This window comes from Cyanistes caeruleus, chromosome 1, assembly GCF_971803275.1.
Source record: "Cyanistes caeruleus chromosome 1, bCyaCae1.hap1.1, whole genome shotgun sequence".
Taxonomy (NCBI): Eukaryota; Metazoa; Chordata; class Aves; order Passeriformes; family Paridae; genus Cyanistes; species Cyanistes caeruleus.
In genome coordinates, this window is record NC_141701.1 from 46,028,235 (window position 1) to 46,054,945 (window position 26,711).

The 26,711-nt window shown below is 36.6% G+C and overlaps 1 protein-coding gene across 3 annotated transcripts in view; it reads left to right on the forward strand.

The window, feature by feature from the left end:
* SS18 (SS18 subunit of BAF chromatin remodeling complex) overlaps positions 1-26,711 on the forward strand; it is a 43,665-nt gene that overhangs the window by 13,823 nt on the left and 3,131 nt on the right. Inside the window, exons 4-10 of one of the 3 annotated variants that reach the window (XM_086889841.1) lie at positions 3,039-3,192; positions 9,556-9,777; positions 18,762-18,929; positions 19,647-19,751; positions 21,933-22,025; positions 22,749-22,871; positions 25,507-25,640. In XM_086889841.1, the coding sequence (XP_086745967.1) occupies positions 3,039-3,192; positions 9,556-9,777; positions 18,762-18,929; positions 19,647-19,751; positions 21,933-22,025; positions 22,749-22,871; positions 25,507-25,640 (999 nt within the window). The remainder of the gene's footprint in view (positions 1-3,038; positions 3,193-9,555; positions 9,778-18,761; positions 18,930-19,646; positions 19,752-21,932; positions 22,026-22,748; positions 22,872-25,506; positions 25,641-26,711) is intronic. The other 2 variants (XM_086889851.1, XM_086889861.1) reach the window with 2 other exon arrangements.

Consider the following 26,711-nt stretch of genomic DNA (forward strand, 5'->3'; position numbering starts at 1 on the left):
TTTATGGGGTGTCTTGTATGTTTAATGTTATTCCTCAATTTACTGACTGTTCTCCTGAGATTTTCTTTCTTGTTAAACCATTAATTGGATGATATACTTTTTGTATGTATCATACATTAAATTGTATTTCTGTCATACCCTCTCATGTTACATTCCTTTATATGCAAAAAAAAAAAAAATCTGTCCTTTTTGCTGTTTCAGGTTTAAACATTCTGAGTTTTTAATCACTGCTTGCCTCTCTTTAGAATCCTTTTATTTTTACAGTATCTTTTTGAGATTACTTTGCCCAAATTGAATGTGTATTATGGTATCAAATACATTGGCATTTCTTTTCTTTAATAATCTACCTCACTTTGCTTATTACTGAAGATAATCAGAAAGTGACCACTGGTCTTATGAATAGATTTTATGAGGTTTTGAGTTTTTTGTTCATTTTGTTGGGGTTTTTGTTTTGGTTTGGGGTTTTTTCCCCACCAAACTGTCTGGATTGTGGTCAGTTCTTTTTTGTTTGTTAGTTTTTTTCTGGATTAATGGTAACAGGAGCTTCCTCTTTCTGAAGAAAGTGGTTCACATTGTGTAATTGCCATGTATTTATACACATCATTTGGCACCTTCTGCTTATTCCTTCTTCCACATTTTCAGTAATGTTGCAGTAACTTCAGCAGTTGACATTTACTAAAATATTTTTAGGTGATCTGTGTATGTTCTTTTACTCTTTGAACTTCATGAACTTCCCTTTGGCAGTTTCTGATCAGTGCCACTGGACAATGTGTTGCTTCAAAAGGCTTTGTCAAAAAACTCGTGTTAAGAAGTTTATGTTAATTATGCAGCTAGGTGGTTTAATGTATATTTTTAAAAATTCCTAGTAAATTAGAAAGTTTTGATTTTACTACATTGACACTTTACTAACTCAGCTTTATCATCCTTGGAATTTTATGATATTTAATTATTTTCATCATTTTACCTGTAGCTCAGAGAACAAGGCTCACGGGTCCATAATTCCTGTAACTGGTCCTACTACTTTTTTTATAAATAGAGGTACAGTGTATGTCTACCTTCTATTCATCTGATAGGGTAGTTTCTTTTAATGGCAGACTGATTTTTTTTTTAGCATTTTGGATCTTTTTCTTGCATTATTTTCAAGAATCTGATATGGATTCACACAGGTCTTTGGGCTGTTTCTATATACAGAAGCTCCTCTTGATGAATTGCTTTCTGGTAGTATCTTTTTTGAGTGTTTAGAGTTGCTCCCTCAGTTGTCTTAATTCCCTGTGGTTTGTGAAGTCTCTTGCAGGTTTTTGTATCTGAAGTCCTCAACACTTTTTTTTTCCCCTGTCCTTGCATGTCAGCACTCTCATGCTGTCTTTTTGATAACTGCAGTGTTTTTCTTGAAGGATAGTTGTTCTGAAATCTTCAGGCTCAGTAGAATTGGAATATATATATAGTTTTGTCTAAATAATCCTTGGAGCTTTTTTCATCCGTCTTTCCACAGATAGGGGCATGCCCATGTTTGTACAGTATCATATGCAGGATAGCTAAGAACTAGGTATGAGCTAATCTTCTTTAGTACTTCATTGGACCTCCTGCCACTTCTGCTACAGGTCGAGGAAGGAACTTTGCTTATGAAATGTCATTCTCTTCATCATGGAGCAATGAATAGAATTTAGAAAGAGAAAGTTGCCTACTTGCTTATATTTTTCTTCATCTCCTTCCTTTCTTCTTGTTGAAAAAAAAAAGTCTTCACTAATTTCCTGAGGAATTTCTTAAAGTACTGCAGGGAAAATAATACCTGCTTGAGGTGTTTGAAGAAATGTTGAGACAATAAATTACTACTCTTCACTCCCCTCCCCTGGCAAGTGAATATTTGTATGTGTGTCTATGTTACCCTGCTGTTACCATCTCCAACATACACTCACTGGGAAAGCCTTGCTCTTTACTACTGTACTGTGTTTTTTCTTGATGAACCTGTTGAATGGGGTAGGCATAAGCAGGGACTGGGCTAGACAGGAACTTAGGGTTCACCCCCTTGGTTCTGTCTGTCAGGAGAAAAATGCACACATCGTTGTCTCATGGGGGTTTTTCATGAATGGTTGTAACCTGTAGACAGAGTCCTCAAAAGCCAGGGAGCCAAGAATTTGTTCCCACTGAGATGATTTTTACTCCCCTGAAGGTGCTTGCCTAAGGTATGTGAGGAGGATGGTAGAGTCTCACAGGTGTTTTTAGTAGGAAAACAAAGCTGGCTACTAGCAGTTTTTGTGTCTCCTTACATTGCCATTAGTAGAACCTACCAGTAAATTCCCCCTTGTATTTATTGTTTTTCTTGCTCTCCCTCTTTGAACTCTCAAGGTTATTCAGTTATTTTCCTCACAATTTCATTAGGAAATTTGCCAAAAACATCCTTTCTAGGCAGCTGTCTCTGGACCTTTGGAGGCCAGCACTAATGTGCTTCCAGTCTGTAGGGGGTGTTTGGCACAGAATTATGAACTAGGCCTTCATCGCTTTGGGGGAGAGCAGGGAAGAGATCGCTAGCATTTTACCACACCCAGGTGCAAATTTTTTGCTGGTCTATGAGCATTCAGAGGCTTTCATCTCATGTTGTACCTGTTTTGTCCCAGTGCAAGGTCTGTTAACAGCAACAAATTGTTGATGTGAGAGAATTACAGTGAAGACTTATTTCTCTGTTGAATGAAAGCTTTTTTGTGTGTGTGTGAGGGAGTGACTCCAGCGATCTTAAACTGTTCAGATGTAATTTTTTAATGAGGCATTGATTTATGTTTTTTTTTTATTTTAAAGTGGTGCTCAAAGGTGCTGTGGTGTTGCCTGCATGTAATACTTCACGTAAAATTGATTAAAATGTTAAATGTTTAGCCAGAATTAATGTTGGGAGGAGTTAAACATATCAGATAGAGAAAGAAATGGTTTCAGCGCTTTCTTTCATACGCTGTTGAATAGTATAGGCAAGTGCTGTACCATATGTACATATAATATATTTGTCAGACTAACTGCTTCTCGTGTTTGACTAAACTGTCTCCTTTCAGCCACCCACACAGAATATGCCTATGGGTCCGGGCGGGATGAGTCAGAGCGGCCCTCCCCCACCCCCGCGCTCGCACAACATGTCTTCAGATGGTATGGTAGGTGGGGGCCCTCCTGCACCACACATGCAGAACCAGATGAACGGCCAGATGCCTGGTAAGTTTTTCTCCTCTAAGACATTAACACCAGCGTTGCCTGGCAACTGAAACGACATGGGGGCTCAAGGGATACTAGATTGTTGATGACAAAACTGCTTTGAATGCCCCCGAGTACAAGCTCTCTTAGAGTTTGTTAGCTACAGAGCTACGTGACCTGTATTCAGTGTTTATCAGGCTGCCCTTGGGCTTTGATGTAGCTGACACACAGCATTCCTCTGATGAACAGAACTGGCTAAATTTAGTCTGTTTGAAACCATGCAGTACAGCTGGCTTTAGAGGGCTTACTGGGGAAAGGTATTGGCCTGTGGCTGAGCGAACACAAATCCTTCCATAAAAAGATAATGTGAAATCATTGTAGCTAAATAATTAGATAATAATAAAATAGATACATCTGAAAGAGGCTGTTTCTGATTTGGGTAAATGCTTAAAAGAAAAAAAAGATTGCTTTTATACAGCTTTCGCTAATCTCCTGTGTTCTTTATTATTGAAGATGTGTTGAATCGTAAGGGATTTGTAAAGAAGTGGCCTCCAGATTATTGTTCTAGGTGTAAATTTTAAGTCAGTTTCTGTGCCATCCTGTTTTGTAATAAAAAGAAAAGTACTTGGGAAGACAGAAAAAAATCAGAGAAAGAGGATGATAAAATTCCACATTGTACCTACCAATACTGGCTTTGGGGTAACTATTCCCTTTAGCAGTCAGATCAGAGTGCAGTAGGCAATGGAAGAGCATGCTTCTTTATATAGAGACTATTTTCCTGAATTTCCACTTGTAAAATCATACTGCCTATTTCATGTGGAATGGCTTTCAGCTTAAAATTGCATTCCCAGGATTGCTTTTGTTCAGGATCCCTGTTTTTTTTTTTTTTTTGTGGAGGAACTTTTCGTACAAAAGCTCCTGAAGGTATTGATACTTTTGAGTAAGTAAACTATTGTCAAAGGATCTTTGAAAATTCATCTCTCACTGGTGTCAAGGATAAGCTTCCTGACAGCAAACACAGTAATAACTATGCAAAACTTAATACAAAGTAAAAAAAATATAACAATTGCTGTAGTCTCTAATTTCTGTGCAAATCTTAATAAAACGGACTTAATAATGGTGTCTTTTCTGAAAGAATATCTTGAATAACCTCTAGAGGCCATGTGTAAGAAGTGCAATCAAAGATCCAGAGAAGTTAGTTTTATCATACATGTTGGTCATGGTCTGCATTTGGAAGTGTAAAGAATAATATATGCTGCTCCCTAAGTAGGGCAGAGATATTCTGATTATGATGTCCTTTATCCATCTAAGATCCATCAGTTCCCATGGAGAATAGCATTGCCTCTCAAAAATCAGTCTCTTTGACCCTCAAGTGTAATCATATTATTGTTATTATAGTGATCTTTTCCAAGGAGAAGGATTACTAAGTCACAATGTGAGCATAATGACTTCCCTGCAGAGCCACAAGGGAGAAAAGTCACTCCTTAAACATACATATTTTGTAATTAGATAGAATAAGAAAAGAGTGCTTAGGAAAATACGTGAAAGGTAAATAGCTTTGTTTTGGTATTCACCTAGACAGATACTTAAATACAGTTTCCAACTAAGCTTTAATTTAGCCTTCCCTCCAACATACTCCCTTTCTTGAGTGTCTGTTCTTTCCTTCTCAGTTTGAGGTTTTCTCTGAGGATGTGAAGATAAACAGCTTAGGATGAGGGCATCTCTAATATTGGAAAGGCATGCTAGAATCATTTCATAGGTAGACATTGGAAAAAGGGAAACAGAATCCTCTTGTTAAGTGGATTAACTGGCTGAATCACACATATCTTTTTAAGTGTGTCTTAGTTTGTCTGCTTGTGAGCCTTTCTGTATTTTACAGACATGTATTTCTAATAATTTCTGCAGTGTATGTATTTGCTTTCTGGTTTTAGGGCACTTATTCTGAGCTTACATACACATTTGTACTAAAAACCAGATGCAAAATCTTGAATATCTGTAGAGATTATCTGTATAAAAGGAGCGAAGTCACTAATCTTAAACAGAGAGAATCCAGGACTGACATCAGTTGACCAGCCTGGAAAAATAAAATGCAGGCTCTTGAAAATGGATTTCGGGTATTACCTGAGCAGGGGCTTTCATAGACCTGAGTATGGGCAGAAGGGTTGACGAGAGGATTAGAAGAAACGCCTAGTGATCATCAGAGCATGAGTAATTTCAAAGTTTTGCTGTAGACCTGTCCCGTTGCCTGAAGGTCAGTGGATGATTTTTATTGTACCTGTGTCCTGGTTAATACAGAACCTGAACTGCTGCTGGGGCTCTTAATTGCATCCCCTGACAAATGTATGTCTGTATCCTCTTGCCAGGGAAGACAGTCATGACAAACCTTTTTCAGCTGGTGATACACTTGAGTGTTATCTGTACCTGTGTCAGATTGTGGTTTTTTGAAAAAAACCCTGTCTTAGGAGTTACTTTGACTGAGTTTATGTGATGCAGAGTAAGGGTGATCTGGATTTGGAAGGAGATGATGAACTTAGATGTGCTGGAGGCAAGTTGTCTTCCTGATTTCTTGATGTTGTTTTCTCACATGTAAAACGTTGAAAGGTAAGACTAGCTGTAGGGGTTTCTGACCTTAGTCGTGGCACTGGTAGGTGACCGTCCTGAATAACAGGTTTTTCTGGTTCAGGGTTAGTTTTTTGCAGTAGCCAGGAGGAGGTATGGCCAGGAACTGGAGGTTATTCTGACCTGCAGGGTATTGTCAGGGGTTCTTTGTGGTGAGCAATTGCCTGTGAATCTGTTACATCTTGTATACTGTTATTAATACTGTTGCTGTTATGTAACTTTTCTCTAAAAGTTCTGTTCTTATTTCATTGCTATTTCCAGTAAATTGTTCTTATCTCAACTTGTAATCTTTACTTTTTGTGCCTCCAGTTCTCTTCTCCAGCCCAGCACAGGAAAGGGATACAGGGGAGCAAGCTAAGTGGTGTGTGGTTTGGAGTGTTTTAGTGGAAACGGTAAATTGGGGAATAACATTTCAAAACCACAACACAGGTGTTTGTGTGTTCCCAACAAGTTCTCTCAAAATCTTCTTTCCTTCCTGCAAATATAGTCTCAAATGTATTTAGTTTGGATTAAAGCTTCTTGGAGGTAAGGTGCTGTGCATAGGTACTTCACAGGAAAAAGGACTTGAGTTTATACTCAGGATAGCTAGTTACTCTGCTGACTTCATTGTAACACAAGTTTAATTATAAGTGTATGTGTTTTAACTGTAGTATTTAAAGCAGTTACTTTAAAGTGGAGATACATACTTCATGCCTCATTAATTCACTCACAGTTCATTCATATTCTCTTCTTCCTGTTTAATTTATCCCTATAAAAAAGAAAATCCTTTTGTCATTAGATGCAAGAGAACTCTATGAAGTGTTTTGACAAACTATAATAAAAAATTATATGTAAAGTGTGTTTCTATTATTTTTCATTTCCAAGGTTTTTGATCCTATGGTCTCAGCTTTTTCTTTCACCTTATTTTCTAGCTTCTCCCTAACAAACCCCCAGATTTTGACCACAGAAAATACACATACCTCGCATTTCATTTGACAGCTCTTTCTTATGAGTGCTTTATCCTGTTTTAGTGCTACTTGAGACATGAAGTGTAACCTAGCCTTTTAAAGAAGATGTTTTATTTTTTCAAGTTATCTCTTGCAATGATTCTTGCCTTCCTCATTTTGCTTCTTACATTACCAGTTTTTAAAAACTTACTCCCCTGTGTGCTTGCCTAACTCTGAAATCTATCATTGACAATGTCTTCCTTTAATCAGAAAGAAATAAAACCACTCCCAGGCCCTAACTTTCTGGCACTAAGCCTGTGTATTCCTTCCTTTAATTAGGAAAGTAGTCTTCTAGCAGCTCTGCCATAGTTGCTTGGCACTATAGTAGGAAGTAAAGTGGGAAGCTTTTCTTCACTGTAGCTTTACCTAAGAGCACATTCATGATTGAGTTCATAGTTAGAGTGAAGCTCACTTTTTCATAATTAAACTGTCTCCATGTTCTCATTATTACAGAATTAGGCAGTGTTGAATTGAAGAGGGGCAGTATAGGCATCTGTAGCACTCTTGTGGGTATAATCCTATTCACTGAATTGCTTTTTCTGTATTTGTGGTGGACCTGCCTTTGTACATTTCAGTGATCTCTGCTCACCTTACTTTGCCAGAGCAGTGAACTGCATGTATGATATCTTTTTCATCTTTTACACTTTCCTTGATGAAATAAGTTTGTGTTTATTTCAGTAAGGTGTCTTAAAAAGGGCAAGAGGCAAAAACTTATTCTTTGTTTCTTCACTTTGGCTTTAGTAGCCATGTTCATTTATCATTGTTATCTTTTTCTTTTGCATCTTTTTGTTTCAGTTAGTATTGTCTCTGTGGCCTTGTGTGCAGCTTTTTGTGTCATTTCTGCCTTCATTCTACCCTAGATTAGTGCAGTTTTTTTCATTAGCCAAGGACTTAGGAACTGTTTACATCTGAAGGCAGAGGGTGTGTGTGTGTGTGTTCCTTTTTTAAAAAAAAAATTCATTGGGAAATATGTAAACTAATCAAGTACCTTCCTACAGCTCTACTAGTGTATTTTCTTTTAGATTCCTCTTCCTAGACTTCTCTAGCTTAACAAATAACCTGTGGCATGTTTAGCAACAGCAGCAGCATCTTGGTGAAATCTGTACATATCAGCATTTGCCTTGTTTACAGTTGGCCTGGTCTGTTATGTCCTCTGGTTGTACAAATTTTCATGAGGTCTTGTCATGTGGTCCTTGTCATGGATAGAATCCATACATTTCATCTTTTTTCACTTGTCACAGTTATATCCAGTCCCACCTCTTTACTAATTTTAGTCCTAGTAGCTGTTCACCCTAAAGTAATGAGTAAATGAGTAAAGTAATGAGTAATAAGTAAACTGACCAGATGGTATTGTAATGTTGTACTTGTTAAAATACCTATTGAGAGTAGATTGAATTCAGGGAATAATCCAAATTCAACCTTTGTTGTCAGGAAGAAGGGAAATAGAAGGTGAAAAGATGCTGTTGGCTTGAACAAGAAACTTGAACAAGTTTCTTTTCCTTTGCATCTTCACAAATTGAACTGATAATTTGGAGACTGTCCTTCCACTCATCATCCCCTACTCTAGTAATCCACAAATACAGTTGCAGAATATTTGCTATATAATATATGATCAGAAATGTGAAATAGTTCTTCAGTCATTTTAATTCAACAAGGTTTCATACTATCTGAATCATGGCAATGCTAGGTCCATTAGAAATCAAAAGCATTGATTTTCTATTGTGTTGAAATTTCCCACCTTATTTACAAATAGAAAAGATGCAGCCATTGTCTGTAACATTTTTCCTTTGTTCCTTTTATCACACCTTTCTCTGATTTCCAATGTTTTTCTTTTACATATGCACAGCAAAGGTGATGTGTTTACCAACATAGGTCACTAAATGCTTTCCATTTACATGTCATTCTTACAAAAAAGTCATGATTGAAGTATCAAAAAAGAAGTCTTGATGCCTTACTATGATTTCTACTCATTCCCATCTCAGGAGATAAACTCAAGAGTTGTCTTCTTGTTATGACCAAGTTGTGGTTAGATTTTTATCTACAGGGGCATTAAAACAGCTCTGTAGAAAAACTAGTCCGACTCACAGGTTTTCCATAAATGCCTTTGCTGTTGTATCAGTGATCTATGGAGTGTTTGTCTCCTTTTCTTTCTTCTGTGGGTAGCTGTATAATCATTTGAATGAAAGTTTGCCTAGGTTAGCATTTAGTGGTGGACTTGGCGCTATTAAATTTGTTGTTGGACTTGGCAATCTTAGTGGTCTTTTCCAGCCAAAATGTTTTTATGATTCTCTGTAATTTCACCATGACATTATTAATACTGCCTGCATTTGAAAATAATACTAATGGTTAGTTTCAAAAAATTGTCTAACATGGGTTGTTTGAATACACAGAAATGTTGCAGCCATTGTAACAATTACAGCTCTGATGGAGTTGTCAAGCTGTCTGTTACGCTGGTCTTGTGCCATTCAGAACAAAATTCAGGCTGTGTTAGGCAAGTACTAAAAAGACTAGTTTTGTGTATGATACAGGTAGAAGATGAGCTATGTGATAATTCACATTTGTTTCTGTAGCTTTAGCTACTCAACAAAAGAAAATGTAGTAGAAATGAGCTGTTACTTTCTTTTTGAAGTGAGGGAATCACATGCAAACCGTATTTAAATTAATTTTCATGTAATTGTATTTAATGACTTCTGTTTAGTTTTGTGATTCATTATGACTGTTTTCACCTGCTTTTATGATGCTTAATGTACAATTTTTTTCCCTGTTTTTCTTTCTGAAGGACCCAACCATATGCCTATGCAAGGACCTGGACCTAACCAACTCAATATGACAAACAGTTCCATGAATATGCCTTCAAGTAGCCATGGGTCCATGGGTGGCTATAATCACTCAGTGCCATCGTCACAGAGCATGCCAGTGCAGAATCAGATGACAATGAGCCAGGGACAGCCAATGGGCAACTATGGGCCCAGGCCGAACATGAATATGCAACCAAACCAAGGTAAGTGAGGTGTTTGTTAGCTTCTGTAAAAGGAGAACATCTTGGGTGCAGATTTTTGTAAGGTCTTACCTTGTAGATTTCCTTCTTTAAGTGTATTTGTACCCTGAAGTTGGCTCAGTTGATTAGGGTAATGTGCTAGGAACACAAAGGTTGTGACTTCAGTCACCCTATGGGCCATTTACCTAAGATGTGGTCTCAATGATCCTTATGGAAGGATCACCTCAGAGTACCCTGTGAATGTTTGGAAGATTCTACATCTCTTTTCTCATATGCATCTTTGACTTCTTGTTTATTTGCAGACATTGAACTATTTTCCAGTATTATGTGAAAACCTAGGAATGGATCTACTTTCATCAGTTATAAGCTGGAACTGCTGTTTGTCTTTTTCAGACTTTATGCTTCTAGCAATGTGTTATTGTCATTCAGGTTGATAAAAGAAATCTCTGCTTTAAATTGAAAAATTAAAGTCAGATAGCCCTCAGATTGTTATACCTAGTTAGTCTTTGTTTACTCCATGCTGTTTTAGCTTGGAATGTCTGTTAGTCTTAGAGAAGCAAAATTCAGTTCCAGGAATAAATCTGGTACTCCCTACTGCTTTCATGAGATGTCCTTGTGTATATAGTAAAAGTCAAAACTAATTTTGTATCTAAGATATTTCCATTGCATAAACTGATGATGTTTTGATGTCCTTGTGGAAGTGCAAGAACATTGTGGAATTAAAATATTGCATTAGAGTCACAGCACAACAAACTATTAAGTTGTATATGTACTGCATATTGTTATAGAGATGCTTTACAAGTCAGCAATCAGTATTTTCAACTTACCTGCTAAGTCTATTACTGCACTGGTTCTGTACATAGCACCTGCTAGAAGACATAAGACAAACAAGAGCTCCAGTTTTCTATATTTAGATACCATCTGTTCCTGAGGTGTATAGACAGACCAGGTCATACTGATCGGTTTGATTATTAGGTTACAGAAAGGTGTACAGACAAAAGACTTAAATGAGAGGCTAAAATTAAGTCATGATGAGAGAAGTTCCTTCTGCACTTTCCTTACCAGTAGGGAAAGTGTGAGGTCTGAGGCCTTTGACATCCACAATGTTAATAGCATTTTTCTTAAAGTATAGCAGTGAAAGAAACAAGAGATAAGCACATAGCAGAGAAAATCGTAAGTGGGAATATTTTTGACTGTCTCTGAGCTGGCAAGTTATGTCTGTATTCTGGGCAATACATAGCATAGTAATCTGGTTAACGTTGTAAGATGCTTTGAAAAAGCCCTGTGCCATTTAAGTTCAGATTTTTTGGTTGCAAAGTTAGCAATAATTATGGAGCAGTTATGAGGGCGCCATCTATTAAGTCACTCTACAGAAAACATTTTCTTGTGAGTGGCCTAAAATGATTCCATCTCAAAGTAGCATTCTTTACTCTTCCTCATAATATTTTTCTCGTGTGTTTTCAGTAGTCTGTCAAACTTGAAAATTGATCATCAGAAAATAAGCAGAAATAAACTTAAAAGGTTTCTGTTCTGAATAATGGCACTTATGTGACTTTGGGGAATAAAGAATAAAATAGTATTTTATATTCTTTATAACCAAATTATAGGTTAAAGAACAAGAGCAATATCTTTGGTTAGAACAATGTTACCATAGCCATTTGAGCCACAGCAAGCTTTTGCATTGTGTAACTCTTAATTCTGCCAAGTTTTGACCGTTTAGGCTGAGACTTTTTCCATTCCAAGTTGCCTGCTTCAGGGCTGGTTCTGTTCTTTGCAGAAGTTTCACAGAAGTAGAGGGCAGTCAGGTTAAAAATTATATTTAAAATGTTTAAATGTCTCACAAAAAGATTAGTAAACAGAGCACTTCATATATAAATGTAGGAGTGCAGGTGCCCCTTTCTTTGGAGCAAGGCTTTGAAACTTGTATGTTATGCAAGCAAAGTGCTATTTGCTGTTAAATGAAAAATACTGTTCCAAATATCTCTGAGAGAGGAAGTCTTAAGTCAGAAGATGGGCATGTTTGTTTTTTTGATCTAAGATGATTCCCAGTCAGGTCTGCTTTGTACACTTCAGTTTTCTACTCTTAGTTGTTACATGTGTATTGAAGTTTGATGACAAATTAGAGGAAGTATTTTTGTAACTTCACTCTCTTGTGACTCCAAGACAGCTGGGCAGAGAACGAAGAGTAATCTATGAGAACATGAGAAATTTAGAGGTAGGTAGCCAAGCCCCAGTCTGGCTGGGCAGAGGTCTCAGCCAAGTTTGACCACTTCAGGCTTCTCACCTAAGTGAAGAAACAAGAATGAGCTGCTAGGAAATGCACTCAGTGCAGTTTAACAAATGGGGATTAAGAAGATTGTAACTCAAATATTTCCTAACTGGTCAGATGTGCAACAATTCAGAAACACAAGTGAAGCAAAATTTCTCAGTGTTCTTGTCAGGAGATGTTTGTGAACCCGTAAGTATGCTTTCATTCTTTGTCTTACAGGAATGATCCATACTGAAAATGAGAGATCCTACTACATCTGTCAGTTAATAACAGCACTGGCTAAATATAATGCTAAATATTCTACAAGATGAGGTCCTAGCATCTCAAGCTGGCTGTTAAAAATTAGTAGATGTTTTTGACCTTAATCTTTCCCTGTGTAGATTCCTCATCTGTAGAGGAATGAATCTGATGTTAAGATTACAGTACCATCTGATTTCACAATAGAGTTGTCAAAGTGTATTCATTATGAAGATTTGGACAAATTACTTATGGGTGTCATAAGAAAACCTATGAATGAATTAATAGTTCTGTCTTCAGTTTTTGACTAGGCATCACATCTCACATGTATTAGGAAGAAACAAAATACGGAAAGTTCTTCAGGGAGTAATACCTACTGTGTACTGAATGAAGCCAGTACTTCTAGGGGAAGGAAAAGCATACTATTATGTAATAGATAAAACCACCATAACAGTCAGAAAGGCTTGCTCTAACACTTGGATTATGCTTCAGCATAACCTCTTTATGTGCACTTGCTACCAAAACACCTTGCTGTATATACACCTTGTGAGGCAGATGGTGTTAGCAAGAAAAAAAGAAAAAGTGTTAATTAAGAAATAATCTGCATAGTAACAAAATAGTTTGCTGGGTTTACTTCCTGTATCCACTCTGTATTCATTGATTTGCACTAGTTATAAAATGCTATCCAGAGGAATACCTTAAATGAGAAGAAAAGTTTTCATGATATGAATTTTACATAGTCAGTCCAGTTTAAAAGAGGAATTCTAGTAATTTTGGACTTAAAAAGTAGAATATTTTACATGGAAGTTTCTGTAGATGACTCTTCATCCCAGACAGTAGCCTGGGACATCTGCAAGGAATATTGGTTACCTTTTTGGAAAAGATAGGAAGCAGAAGAAATTGAATTAATATGGAAGGAACCATGTTCATATGGGTGCCTTTCTTCTTGAATATGGTAAACTACTTAGGTTGAAAAAAAATTTCAAGTGTTGCGAATTTTTGACTTTTCAGAGGGGAGATGTAGGCATGATACTTCTGAAACCTGAAATTTCCATGAAAATTCCTCATTTTTCATGTTGACCAAATCTTTCACACTCAGGGAATCATATTTAGTAGTAGAATTAGTACATTTTACAAGTAAGAACCAAGAAACTGTAGTTTGGTCATCTCAGAAACTCTGTTTGCTATGCATGGCCGTCCAATAGAAATTTCTCATTTCTCAGATCCTTTTGCTGGGATTCCATCCCTTGCTAGAAGAACTTGACACAAAGTTGCCAAACTCCCAGTCTCTATTGAATGAGCATTTTATGTTGCCTGTGGTAAGGGAAAGGGGAACTAGTTTATAGGTGACTTTTACAGGACAGTATCATGTTGCCTCAGTCATTTGCAAACCAGTTGTTAAATCTGGTGCTGAAATTTTATAATGATAGTTTCATTTCATTTCATTTATATAACCTTCATGATAGTTTCATGTATATAACCTTGGCAAAACTCCATTAAAATTTCAGAGCTCTTTCACTTACAAGCAAACATGATGATAGGGGAAAAGTAGAGATGAAGCAGATGCAGATTCAGGTTCTTTTGTTGTGCACATAAAGAAAGAAACATACAGAGAGGAGCATCCAATGTTAGCTAAAATGTAAACATATTCAGGGTATGGCAGATCAGGATCAAATGATTTCTATGTTTGACTACCTTTTGTGAACGTCTTGCCATCTGTTCACTTCCATGTAAGCTGAGACTGTTATGTTTCAGTACCTTGATTACTTACAGTAGTCAAGATGTTATGGAAAAAGCAGGGCAGTCTAAATTTTTTTTGAAATCTATCCTATTAAAGGGAAATAAAATTGCCTCCACATTCTGAAACAACATCATGCTATAGCTGCATTGTGTAGGATGTCTAGTTGCAGAAGACACTGTAGTTTAGTCATGAAAAAACAAAAGATATAAACAGCTGCCACAGAACTTGTGCTTTCATCTTCTTTCCCTAGGGTAAAACATGAAAGGCAATGTTGGTATCTAAGGAATTTTTTTTCTATGACATTTTATGTACTATTTTTTTCCAAATGATACCTGAAATTATGGTTCAGTTTGGGATGAGAAGTTTGTGGAGTGTGCAAGTGTGGAGAATTGTCTTCTGTCTTTAATTTGTAGCTTGAATCATACATTAGGAGTAGAAAAAAGTTTTGTATCCTCAAAGTCTTTTGAGATAATGTTTAAAATGCTTCTGGTGTTAAAACATCTTTAGGATGGTGGTTCATTTGACTAAGCACATCTGAACTATAGTGTTTGTCAAGTTAAATTGACCCTACATTATAGTTTCTAAGACAGCTCTCACAAAGCTTAAAACCATAGTCTTAAAAACAAGGATTTTTTTTTTAGATGTGGAAAAACAGCTGCTGCAGTGATGTGTATTTTGTTATTTTTGTAACAGTAGACACAGTGATGAGATTGACTGTAGTAAGTCTGGCATGATGGGCTTTGCTGATCCTCTAGATATGGATAACCAGTTGCAGTGTACATCTATGTAGGTGTACACTGTGAAGTGCCTGAAGAATAGACACCTGATCAACACAACCAGTGTAATTTTGAAGGCTGAAGAATCAGTACCTTGTACTGCTGCTTTTTGGTCATACCTACCTATTCCCATAGCTTTTTAGTCAGAACAGCAGTGACCAGTTCATTTGTGAGTGTGTTCCTAACTTCTCTGCTTCAAAAGGTTCAACCATTTGTCATTGGTTATTCTTGTCCTCTTACAGCGTTTTATCACCAGTATCTGAGTTTCAGGATAAAGGACAATGCTAAGGAGACATCTTTAAACCACTAAACTTCTCTGCAGCTCTTTCATCCTCTGCACTTCTGGTCTCAGATTTGTTAACTTAGCCTGGGACCTACTTTCAGTTTGTATTTCTGTTTCTTTGTTTGTCATACCTGTGTGAAGACTAGGTTGTCAGTTTCCAAAAGTCCTTGTCAGGAGACTGCCATTGTGTCACTATTTGTAAGAAGATTAGGTAGTATTCCAATTTTGCTCTAATCCACATACCTGTTCTTCCCTGTAGATGAGGCCTCCTTATGAGATACTGGCTGAAGCAGAAGTTATTTTTTTCCCTCAACTGCTCAAAATTACCTACACCTACTAAACAAAAATGTGTATTGATAATATAGACCAGTTAAATTCTGTACCTGCCTATTTTACAGAGATAATCTTAACACAATATTTCTTTGGATGAATTTTGAACTGTGTACAGATAAGATACTTTGTCCTCTCTGGATTTAATAGTTCTAGAAATTCACAAAAAAAAGGGCTTCTATGGAGAGTTTTTGAAAGCACTGATCATTCTCTTACAGCTCAGTTATGTGAACTTTGTATGTGAAAGTCTTATCTCCAGGTCAGGAAGAGATCATGATTTTCACCAAATGTAGTTTGTTGTTGCAAATTCAAAAGCTGTATTTTAGATTGATTACAAAAATATGTGCTACAAATATTAGAAAACATTATAGAATCATTGAATAGTTTGGATTAGAAGGGACCTGAAAGCTCCCTGCCTGTGCTACAACTAGCCCAAGTTTCTCAGAGCCCCATCCATCATGGTCTTGAACACATCCAGGGATGGGACATTCACAACTTCTTTGGGCAACCTGTTTCAGTGCCTCACCACCCTCACAGTGAAGAATTTCCTCCAAATATCCAATCTATACCTACTTTCAATTTAAAACCATTGCCCCTTGTCCTGTCACTATCTGCCTGTATAAAAAGTCCATCTCCCTCCCTTTTATAAAGCCTCCTTAAAATACTGGAAGGCCACAATGAGGTCTCCCTGGAGCTTTCTCTTCTCCATGCTCTATCAGCATTTCCTTACAGGAGAGGTGCTCTATCCCTCTGATAATCCTTGTGGCCTTCCTCTAGACTTGCTCCAACAGGTCTGTGTCTTTCCTGTGCTGGACACCCTAGAGCTGGATATAGCACTCTGGGTGAGATTACACCAGAGCAGAGTAGAAGGGCAGAATCACCTCACTTGACCTCTTGGCCATGTGGTTTCATGCAGCCCAGGATACAGGGCTGTAGGCCCACATTGCTAGTTCAGACCCAGCTTTTTATCAATGCAAACCCTCAAGTTCTTCTCAGGGCTGCTCTCAGTGAGTTCTCCACTCCGTACTCATGTCTGGGTTTTCCCCAACCCAGGTGGTGCACCTGGCACTTGGACTTCTTGAACTTCATGACGTTTTCTCAGACCCACTTCTCAAATTTCTCCATATCCAAATAGATAATGAATTAATAGTCTTAAGGTTTTTATTAAGTTTGGGGATTTTATGTCATATTAAGTGTTATATGATGAATAAATGTAGCTTTCTCCTAGGCTAGATTTTTCAAATGGAAGAATAAATTCAAAGCTCCCTCATCCATCAGAACTGCTGCATAAAATGGTTATGTTCCATGAGGCAGTAGAGACCATGGTGGTTCTTATAGGTGTGTTCTTAATAAGAACCAAATTGGAAGGAAGCCAGGCCGTCTGTTATGAGCACAACACACAGCCTGATACAGGGTAGTGAATTCTCATTGTGGCTCTACAAAGCGTTAATGAAGTTCTAATTTAAAAAGCAAACAGAAAATCTCTACATTGCACCATAGGGATCCAACACATTTTATCACATTGTATTGTGACTAATATTAATATTGTTAATTAACAAGCTTTCTTGAGATCTAGGAATATTATGGCAACAAGTTTCTATTTTTTTTTCAAGACTGCTTAATGTTTCTCAGTACCTCCAAACAGAGGAGTAGTGAAATGGAATAATCTAAATTACCTACTTGTTTAGAAGATCAAAAAGGGAAATGTATTTTGCCAATAGCTAAAATAAGTGCATCTGAATTTAACCCTTTTTTTTTTTAAACTTCGAAGTCAGGACAAAGAAACTTCCCATACTGAAAGATAGAAGCATAACTGGATCTTCTTAAGAGTGGCCAATATTTATCTCTAGAGGAAAATGAAGTTTAGGTCACTTTATTTCTCAGTGAGAGATATCACACAGGGGTTTTATGGGATTTAGCATTAGATCTAAATTTATTCATTCATGCAGCTAAATTTGAATTCATACCATTAATTAATTTGTCTTAACTTTCCCTCATAACTCTGCATAGACAGATCTATGTGACTACATATTCCCTTTCCTGTATAAATCCATTGTCATTACTGTATCTAGGTATTTTTCCAATACTGTAGTTTCATTCAGGACTTTCTGCTTGTGCTTCAGCACCAAGTTATTTAAAAATACTAAATGGAATGGAAAAATCTAAGCATACAGAAAGTAGGTGATATCTTCCTTTTTTTCCTTGGATGGCACTTAGGAGTGGCTCTGCTAGTTTGATGACATAGTTTGTTTTAATTTTTAATGAGGCTGCTAGTTTCTTATTGTCTTTGTAGTTTATAAAATAAGTTATTTTTTAAAAAGGCAAAAAAGTTTAGGGTTTCACCATTATGGACTGGGCAGTATGTGTGAAGTGGTTTGAATTAATCTGTTACAAAAATATGTTACTTAAAAAAGTTCAGCTCCCTGTCACAACTTTTTCCTCCTCATGTTTTTGATACTGGAATAGCTCTTTTCTGAAGTGGTACTACAGAGGAGGCACAGAGGCTGTTCTTCGTTAAATATCAGTCTAACCTGCAGTCTCATATAATGAAATGGTGTAATCATCGTTTTCATTGCTGTGTGGTGTCAGTAGGGTGCTCTTTAACTGTCTGTTTTCATTACTGAAATTTGCATTTCTCCAAGTACAGCCTTAATCAGATTTTGTCAGTTGATAAAACATGGACAATACTTGACCTTTCCTGGTCTCTTCCTGTGGTTCATAGAAACTTGGTGCAATTTGGTATGAAAGATTTTTTTGTTACAGACTGTTTGGGACCGTTCAGAGTCAGGCAGAGCCTGTGTTCTGGGGGCTTTCTGCTTATGCTGGTTGTGTAATTGCCTGTCAGGTTCCCGTGGTTTGTCTTTACAGGCTAAATAAAATTGTTGATTTTGTGATAACAGCTTAGTGGTTTGTTGATGGAATATAACAGCAACTATGTGTGTATTGAAACTATGCTCTGAGGAGATCACAAATGTTAAATAATTTTTCTATGACTTACCAAGGTTTCACCATCAGGTTTTCACCTACACTTTTTTGAAGATAGTTTTTAAAACAAAAAGTCATAAAAGTGTTTCAGTTATATTTGTGTGTGTATAAAATAATCTGTGGTTTTGAAGAAAAATAATCTAAAAAGCAACCTTATTCAGGCTGACTTCAGTTTTGTAGTTGATTACTGAATTGTTCACCTACATTTTCATAGGTCCAGAAACAACAAACCCCTATCAGAACACTGGATGTGCAAAGCCTTTTTTGGTCCATTTTTAAAGGTTGAGGTTTCCATGTTCTTTTGGAAAAGTTTAATACAAATAATTTTTTGCATATTTGACATTTTTGCTGCTTCTCCTTTTGCAGGTCCAATGATGCACCAGCAGCCTCCCTCCCAGCAATACAACATGCCACAGGCAGGTGGCCAGCATTACCAGGGGCAGCAGCCACCAATGGGAATGATGGGCCAAGTTAACCAAGGAAATCACATGATGGGGCAGAGACAGATTCCTCCATACAGGCCACCACAGCAAGGTAGGAATTCACTTCAGTGTTTTTACACTGATTTTAAATAACCATGTTTAAAACCATTTTACATCACTTTCTGGCTTACACCAAATTTCTGTCAAGTCATTTGTTGTGACAGACTTTGTTTGCACACTCTTTTTGTTACCCTTTTTAAGGGTGGTTCTTGCAGCAAGAGATTACTGCTATCACCATGAAAAGTGAAGACAAGTTTGTTTTCTTTTTCTTTTGGTTCTTTCTGAGATTATGCATCCTGAAATTATGCGTCTCAGATATGCTGATGCAGAATTCTGTTTTGAAATGTAAATGATAGGTACAAAAAAGGAACAGAATACCTACTTGGTTCTGAATTCATTCAATTACAAAAAAAGGAACAATGTTCCATGATCTTGGTTTTCTTTTTTCTTTTTAGTCCTTTTCAACAAAGAATAATTTTATTTTTAACACCTTAGTTTGTTATACACATATTCCTAAAATGAGCTCAAAACTGAAGTTTGATATATATAGTCTCAGTCTAGTGCAGCCAAACAACTGTGTGTTTGTATATGTAGATAGATACATTTACTTATTTTTTTAACTAAACCAGATTACATATGTTATCTGTAATGCAACAATATGGGTGGGGAATACATTTGAGAAATATTTCTCATACTAAAATCAGAAATTAGCAGGCTTTATAACAGAGAAAACAAGTTATTTACGTATTGACTGGTTGTGGTTTTTCAGGCCCACCACAGCAGTACTCAGGCCAGGAAGACTATTATGGGGACCAATACAGTCATGGTGGACAAGGTCCTCCAGAAGGCATGAACCAGCAATATTACCCTGATGGTAATCTCTCATAAATGTTAACTTTCCCATTTTCTATACCTGCCCAATACTAATGTAGTCATATGCCCAAAATTAGGGGATGAGGCAAGAATAGTAATTGGATATCATACCTCACATTTACAAAACCTCTGAAATTCAGAATTGTTACTACAATTTTTTACAATTGTTACTAGTTTAAGTTACTATGGCTAGTTAAATTTACAACTTAAAGCATGTAATTTGAAACTCTTAACAACAGTTTTAGTATTTCAAAAGAATGGAAATAATTGGTTTTTCTCAAAGAATGGAGAGTTCCTTAGCATATCTAATATAATTGAGATGAATTTAAACAGTCATAACTTTATTATCATTAAGAGAGGGGGCGATATCCTTTTATTAAAAATTTTACTGAACTGAAAAAACTTGCTAAAAAGATGTGAGTTTTTTCTGTAAATACTTTTTTAAACTTAGTGTTTAGTTGTCATATAAGTCGCACAAATGTGTTATTGCTGACATGTTATGGGCCTTCAGTTTAACATTTATATAGGAATAAAATGGTCCTTGCCCTGAGGATATTGGAAATGTGAATCCTCTTTAGGTGTCCCCTCAGTGCTTTCAAGACAAGACTGAAACTTTGAATTTCATAAATCTGTCCTCCTACCTCTTGGAATATGGAGTGCTGAAGACTATTGGATTGTGTTATAAGTTAGAAAAGCTGAAATTAACTTGTTTTCAGGCTGAGCAGAGGCTGGGACAACAAAGATGCTGACTCCTGACTACTGTGATAACCATGTGTGCAACTTAATGGTATCTTATGAAGTTCAAGAAATGTGGTAGATCTTAATGTTTAAAAAATGTATAAAAAGCAAAGTTGTGTAATTGCCAAAGCAACTTTTCATAGCAAATAAAGGGATGCAAGTCAGTTGTTTGAATTTAATTTCCATCAGATTGATTTTAAGATATATCAAGCCATATCTGTATAAGCTTATATGTGTTAATTTCTGGAGATGTATGTGCAGAGTTATTTTACAATTTGCATTAACTGGTAATTATTCAGGTTTCATTTTGGAGCATTTATGTACACGCATGAACACTAAATTGTTACAGGCAATTTAGTAAGGGCAGTTAGATGTTACCATCAACAGCTCTGTAGCAGCATAGATTGCTTCTAAGATCTGTTCCTTCTAAAGAGTCATCTTTATTATTACCTCATTATTACTCTTTCATAGAATACAAGGAGCTTATTTTAAGACTTGTTCTAACGGTTATGTATGCATGTAAAATTCAGTCAGTGATGTATTGTACAGTTGCAGACCTCATAACAAAACCACTGAGTATTAGAACTGTTTTCTCCTTTCCTTACTTGTATGTAAAGTTTTTATTCCAAATTTATATTATTTAATTTCAAATGTAAACAAAATTTTGGCATGTATTCTTGACCAAGTTAGAAATAAGATATATTTTCATCATCTATAAGATAAAATATATGTGTACTAAGACAAACAACAGGTGGGATGCTTACTGCATGTATTGATTGTTTTTAATCAGAGATGCCTGTAGTCTCTGAATAGAAAGGTTGGTTTGTAATGAATCTGCTCAGGACTGGAATGTAAGAGGAAAAGTTTTCTTAAGACCTTAAGAAGGAATTCTGTTTGTAGGGAAAACCTTGAGAGTGTTACATATCTGTCATTTAAAAACAGAATTTAATGTAGATAATGGTTCATAACTTCATTGAGCTTTATTTGTTATATTTCACACTGCTTTTAGCATATGCTTTTGAATTGGAGATCAGCAGAACAGGTGTTAGACAAAGTATGATAATTGCTTTCTTTGTTCATTCTAATTTAATTCAGGTTATTTACATGTGAAAGGCCTAAATGCTTTCATTTTTTTTTTGAGTGAAAGATGAAGTACTTCCCCCCCCCACTCCCCCAACAAGGATTATCGGAAGGTTAAGACCATCCCTTGCTGTGATGTTTCTAGAACTACTGCATTAAGCTTTTTTTTTCCCCTGTCACATGTTAATTCAATATGAAAGGAAATCATATTAATAAGTCTTTGGCTAATACAATTTAAAATTCTTTTTCATGTATATCCAGTTGAAATTTTTTTTTTTTCATTTTTCTGAGAAATGAAATATTTTTAGGGTTTTCACTCAGAGGCCATTAACGTTTCTTCCTGTCTCTTGTCGAATTGATGTAGGTCATAATGATTACGGTTATCAGCAACCGTCGTATCCTGAACAAGGCTACGATAGGCCTTATGAGGATTCCTCACAACATTACTACGAAGGAGGTATCTATATACCTTCACACACATACACACATACATTCCCTTTCCTCCCCCACCCTCAACGGGAACAGAAATTCTTGCACAACACAACTTATACCCATGCAAAGCTCTTGTAGAATACTAGTTGCTGGCTGTCTTGGAAATGGCAGGGAACTTGAAGCCTTCAGAATAATTTCTTGCAAACACCTAAAATATATAACCACAATTTGCCATTCTAACAACAGTAAAATGACTAAAACACTCTAGAGATTTTTTTTTTTTACCTCAATGGAAATTTTTATTTTAACATAAATTTGTTGGTTCAGTTGTATATCTTTTTGTGTGTGTATATATTTTGTATAATTATAGTGCCATTAGGAAACAGCTTGCTGATCTTGTGTAGCTAGTCTGTGCTCTTGTAGCTGTCCTTAATTTTGTCTTTTTTTTTTTTTTTATTTTATTTAGCATAGTCATGATCTTATGACTGTGATGTTCCAGTAAATGTAATGCTCGTTTGGCAGAGATGCTGAAAATGCTGCAGTTCAACTTTGCAAAATTGGCTTTAACTGCAGTTTGTTTGGCCGAGTTCCTTCTGTTTGGTTTGAGTTTTCTTTGTTTTGTTCAGTTTTTGAAATCAATATTGCATTTTCATTTTGTTCTTGTGTTGTTGGCTGTGCATCTTAGAAGGAAAAATATAGTAAAATAGGTATCTTTATGAGTTTTTGCTTTCTTGCAATGATCTTACAGGAAACTCGCAATATGGTCAGCAGCAAGATGCATATCAAGGACCACCCCAGCAGCAGGGTTATCCACCACAACAGCAGCAATATCCCGGCCAACAAGGCTACCCAGGACAACAGCAGGGTTATGGTAAGAACCTGAGGATACAGACAGCTGTCACAGAAAGGACTAAGAGAGACTTGTGTGTTGCTGCATCCCTGTTTGACCGTGTCCTGAGGCCAGGCTTGCACAGAACAGCTCTGTGCCTCTAGTTTCACTGGGCTGAGACAAGAGAACGTAGAAGGCAGCGTCTTTTGGGAATTAGATCTATTGACAGTCTAGGAGAGTGTGGTAGCACAGAAAACTGGAGGTGACTAAACGGCATTGTAATGGGTGTCTGTAATTTAGAAGGACCCATAAAGATTGCTCTTTTCTGTCCTCAGTGGGTGAATGCACTCAGAAAGATGACAAAGAATCCCTTTCATCTGTGGATTTGCCAGTTAGAACAGTCTTTTAAAAACAGGTTTAAAACTTCATTCAACATACGTGAATCATGCTTTTCAAATTCTTGGACTGATCAGTAGAGAAAGGACTGTAAGCATTGACAGTGCAGCTTTAAAGACACTGTGCCTTATAAATTCGCACTGGTAGTCCAAACCTCATGATACATGGCAGGAATGAGAAATCCTCTGCCACAAGTCCCTGGATTCAAGGAAGACCTCCCAAAAAGGAAACTTAAAGCAGTAGAATGTAATTTTGGTGTATTAATTCTAAAAATCTTTGTGTCAGGAGAGCAAGTTTTACTTGCTTGCATACTGTAAAGTCATATATATTTATCACAGAAGAATGAATCTCTGAAATTCCATAAATTCCATGTATTTTAGCTTTCAGCTCTTTTGCAGGATTAAACCTTCCAGCATTGTGTGTATGTGAGGAAATGCACGAGTAATTTGTTTGCCATGTAGATAAATGCCAGATAAACATGAAATCCAGTTATGTTGAGACAGAGTTAAGTTTTAAGAGGATCCACTGAGATTTACCAGGTGTTCTACTTCTGAAGGTTATGGATGAATTGATAGTTCTAAAGTAATACTTGTACCTATGTTCTACTAAATATAATATAGGAACAGACTGAAGATCAGTGTGGCGATCTATGTAGATCACTGCTTTGAACTTTGTAAGTAAAGAAATAAAATTGATTTATTCTGAAAGTTTAGGTTAAGAAATACTAGAAGAAAAGGGATTAGGAAATCTTTTGGAGCTACTTACCCAACATAATTCGTAAAACAGAATAACATTTTTCAGTTTCTGGTTTCTGGTAGAAATTGTTACTGAAGTTCCATTTTTTTCTGTGAAATGTCTCAGTGAATATTTAGAATTCAGCTATAAAGAATTACCATGAATAAATAAACCCACGTTCATTTGTCAGATGAACACAGCACTTCTAGGATGTTGTATTCTTGCTCAATTTAATATTTAATTGCTTTCTAATTTTCAAAAAGAAATCAATATCTCCGTCATTATCAATCTTTAAGGTTCGGTGGAAAGCTGAAACTGCATAGTTCAAGGGGATTTGAGGCCTGAGGAGAATGGCAATAGCTTATCGAGCTTTTCTTCTCCAGGTTGTCTTTTCACTGTCTTACAGATCCAAAATTACTGAAGGAGTTACCAGCTGATGTCATCTTAATGTCCAATGTCTGTAGCTAAAACTACCCCTCTCTAGCACTGAATCACAGGTGCTAAAATGCATCCGTTCCTTCTGAGTGGAGGGGAAAAAAAGCCTTGGTTTGTTTAAAAGAAAGCATTTCTGAAGAGCTGCAAATCTTCAGCTCTGAAAAACAGAGACCCAGTTTTCAAGGGGTGGTATTGAAAAAGCTAGCAGATCCACTGCAAAGGATTCATAGAGAGTGACACTGAAATACAGAGTACGCCATCTCTCCCAGTGCTGGAGGAGATGGGGATAATTTTGTTTGGAACATGGCTTCTGGATGGTGGTAACATGCAGCTTCCAGTGGTGGACAGGCCAAATCCCTGTGAATAGTAACAGAAAGTTACTGTTCAAAAGAACTGCTAATACTATTGCAAAAGAACTCCTTCTGTTACAGACAAAAAATAACGGAGTCCAAGTTTTGGGTTTTTTCCTGTCCTTATTCTGGAAAGTTAATATTACCAAAGGCGTATGGAGTAGAGGGTGCTTTTTTCCATTTCACAATAGCTTTTACTGCTTGTCACATCTCAGATTTTATTCATATATAACTTGCTTGCCTGACATTCCATCCATGATTGCCTGCTGTGGTGTGAGACTCCACTTTCTGGCAGCACAGTACTGCAGGTCTCTTCAGAAATAAGTCCAAATGTTAAACATAGCTGCTTATCTGGCTGGTCTTCGCATTAGAAAATTCTGGAATTAAAGTAGCATATATCAGGAGACTGTCTTCCTAAATCCTGGAAAGGGCTCATGTTTATCATTTCTTGCTTTGTTTTTCTCTGTCCTGTGACCTTGTACGTGGAACTACATGCATTGATATTAAATAATGAATATATAAATAAAAATAAATGTTTCTGTGGTGGGAGCACAGGCCCTGGCAGCAAAGGTACTTTCCAGGGGGAGGGGGGTGGGCCACTGAAAAGACTTAATTGCGCAGTGGTGGCATTTCTTACTCCTGGTTAGTTGTAAAATTCAGTGTTTTTCCTGTTCTCTTCTTTCCAACATCTTAAGCATTCTTTTTTTTTTTTCTTCTTTTTTTTTTTTTTTTTTTTTTCTGCTTCATTTAATGATCCCCAGGCCCTTCCCAGAGTGGTCCAGGGCCTCAATATCCCAATTATCCACAAGGACAAGGACAGCAGTATGGGGGATACAGACCCACACAGCCTGGGCCACCACAACCACCACAGCAGAGGCCTTATGGATATGACCAGGTATTCTTTTGTTTGATGAGAAAGTTGTGATTCTTACACTCTCATTTGATAATCTCAGATTTTGGACATTTAAACTAATGAATTTTAGGACATGGTCTTCCAAGTATGTGTGTACAATTCTCATGGAGTTTATTTCTTGGCAAGTTACCAAGAATCATTTGTATGGAATTGTGATTAGTCATTCTCTCTTGTGTTTGCTAAGTTTTAATGCAATTTGGGTAATTGAGGCCTTCCCAGCAGTATTTTTGGATGTTAAAAATTAAGGTGATGTGTTTCATAGTCTTATGGCGAATGACTTATATGAAAAATGAGGTTTCTAAATCTCATGGTGGATCATTTTTCATTACTTCTTTGCAATAGAAATGGTTGAATTTGTTTTCCACAAAGACAAATCCTAATCATAATCTTCCTCTTCAGTTGCAAAAGCACCTCAGGCATGCAGCTGAGGTCCTTCAGCTGCAGAGCTTATGGGGAGACATGAAACCTGGTTTTGCACAGATTTTCTCTGAGCAGTGTAAGGGAGCAGTGAACGTGGGAAAGAAGAGACCTGAAAATCAACTGCTTCACTCCTATCACTGCTAAGACAAGATTAAAACAAACAATTACTACCAAAACTTTAGGCTGGATTTGTAGTGAAGGGCTCACGTAAAAAAGCTAATCTTAGAATTCAAGGATGAAACAGGTTTTGTTCCTGGAAAAGGTACTAACTTGTAAAAATCCAAACTTTTGGCTATGTATCATTTAGAAATGTCATTAAAATGTACACTGTTAATTTCCTTGGTATAAATAACTTTAAGATTAACTAAATGATAAAGTTGAAGTTCTTTAAAATAAAATCCTACTATGTCAGTAGATCAGTTGAACTTTCAAGAAAAACTTCTCTGAGGAAGTGAAAATTGCCCACAATTTTAAAGGACAGTTGTCTTTCTTTCTACAGAAATTAGAAGAGACAAGGAAGAAGGAACAAAGTCTCAGTGTGGTAGTTTAGAGATGCAGTTAGTTTTAATTATTTAACAGATAAAATGTTTATGCACTGAACCAATAGCTTCCTCTGAAAACAATAAGCTACAG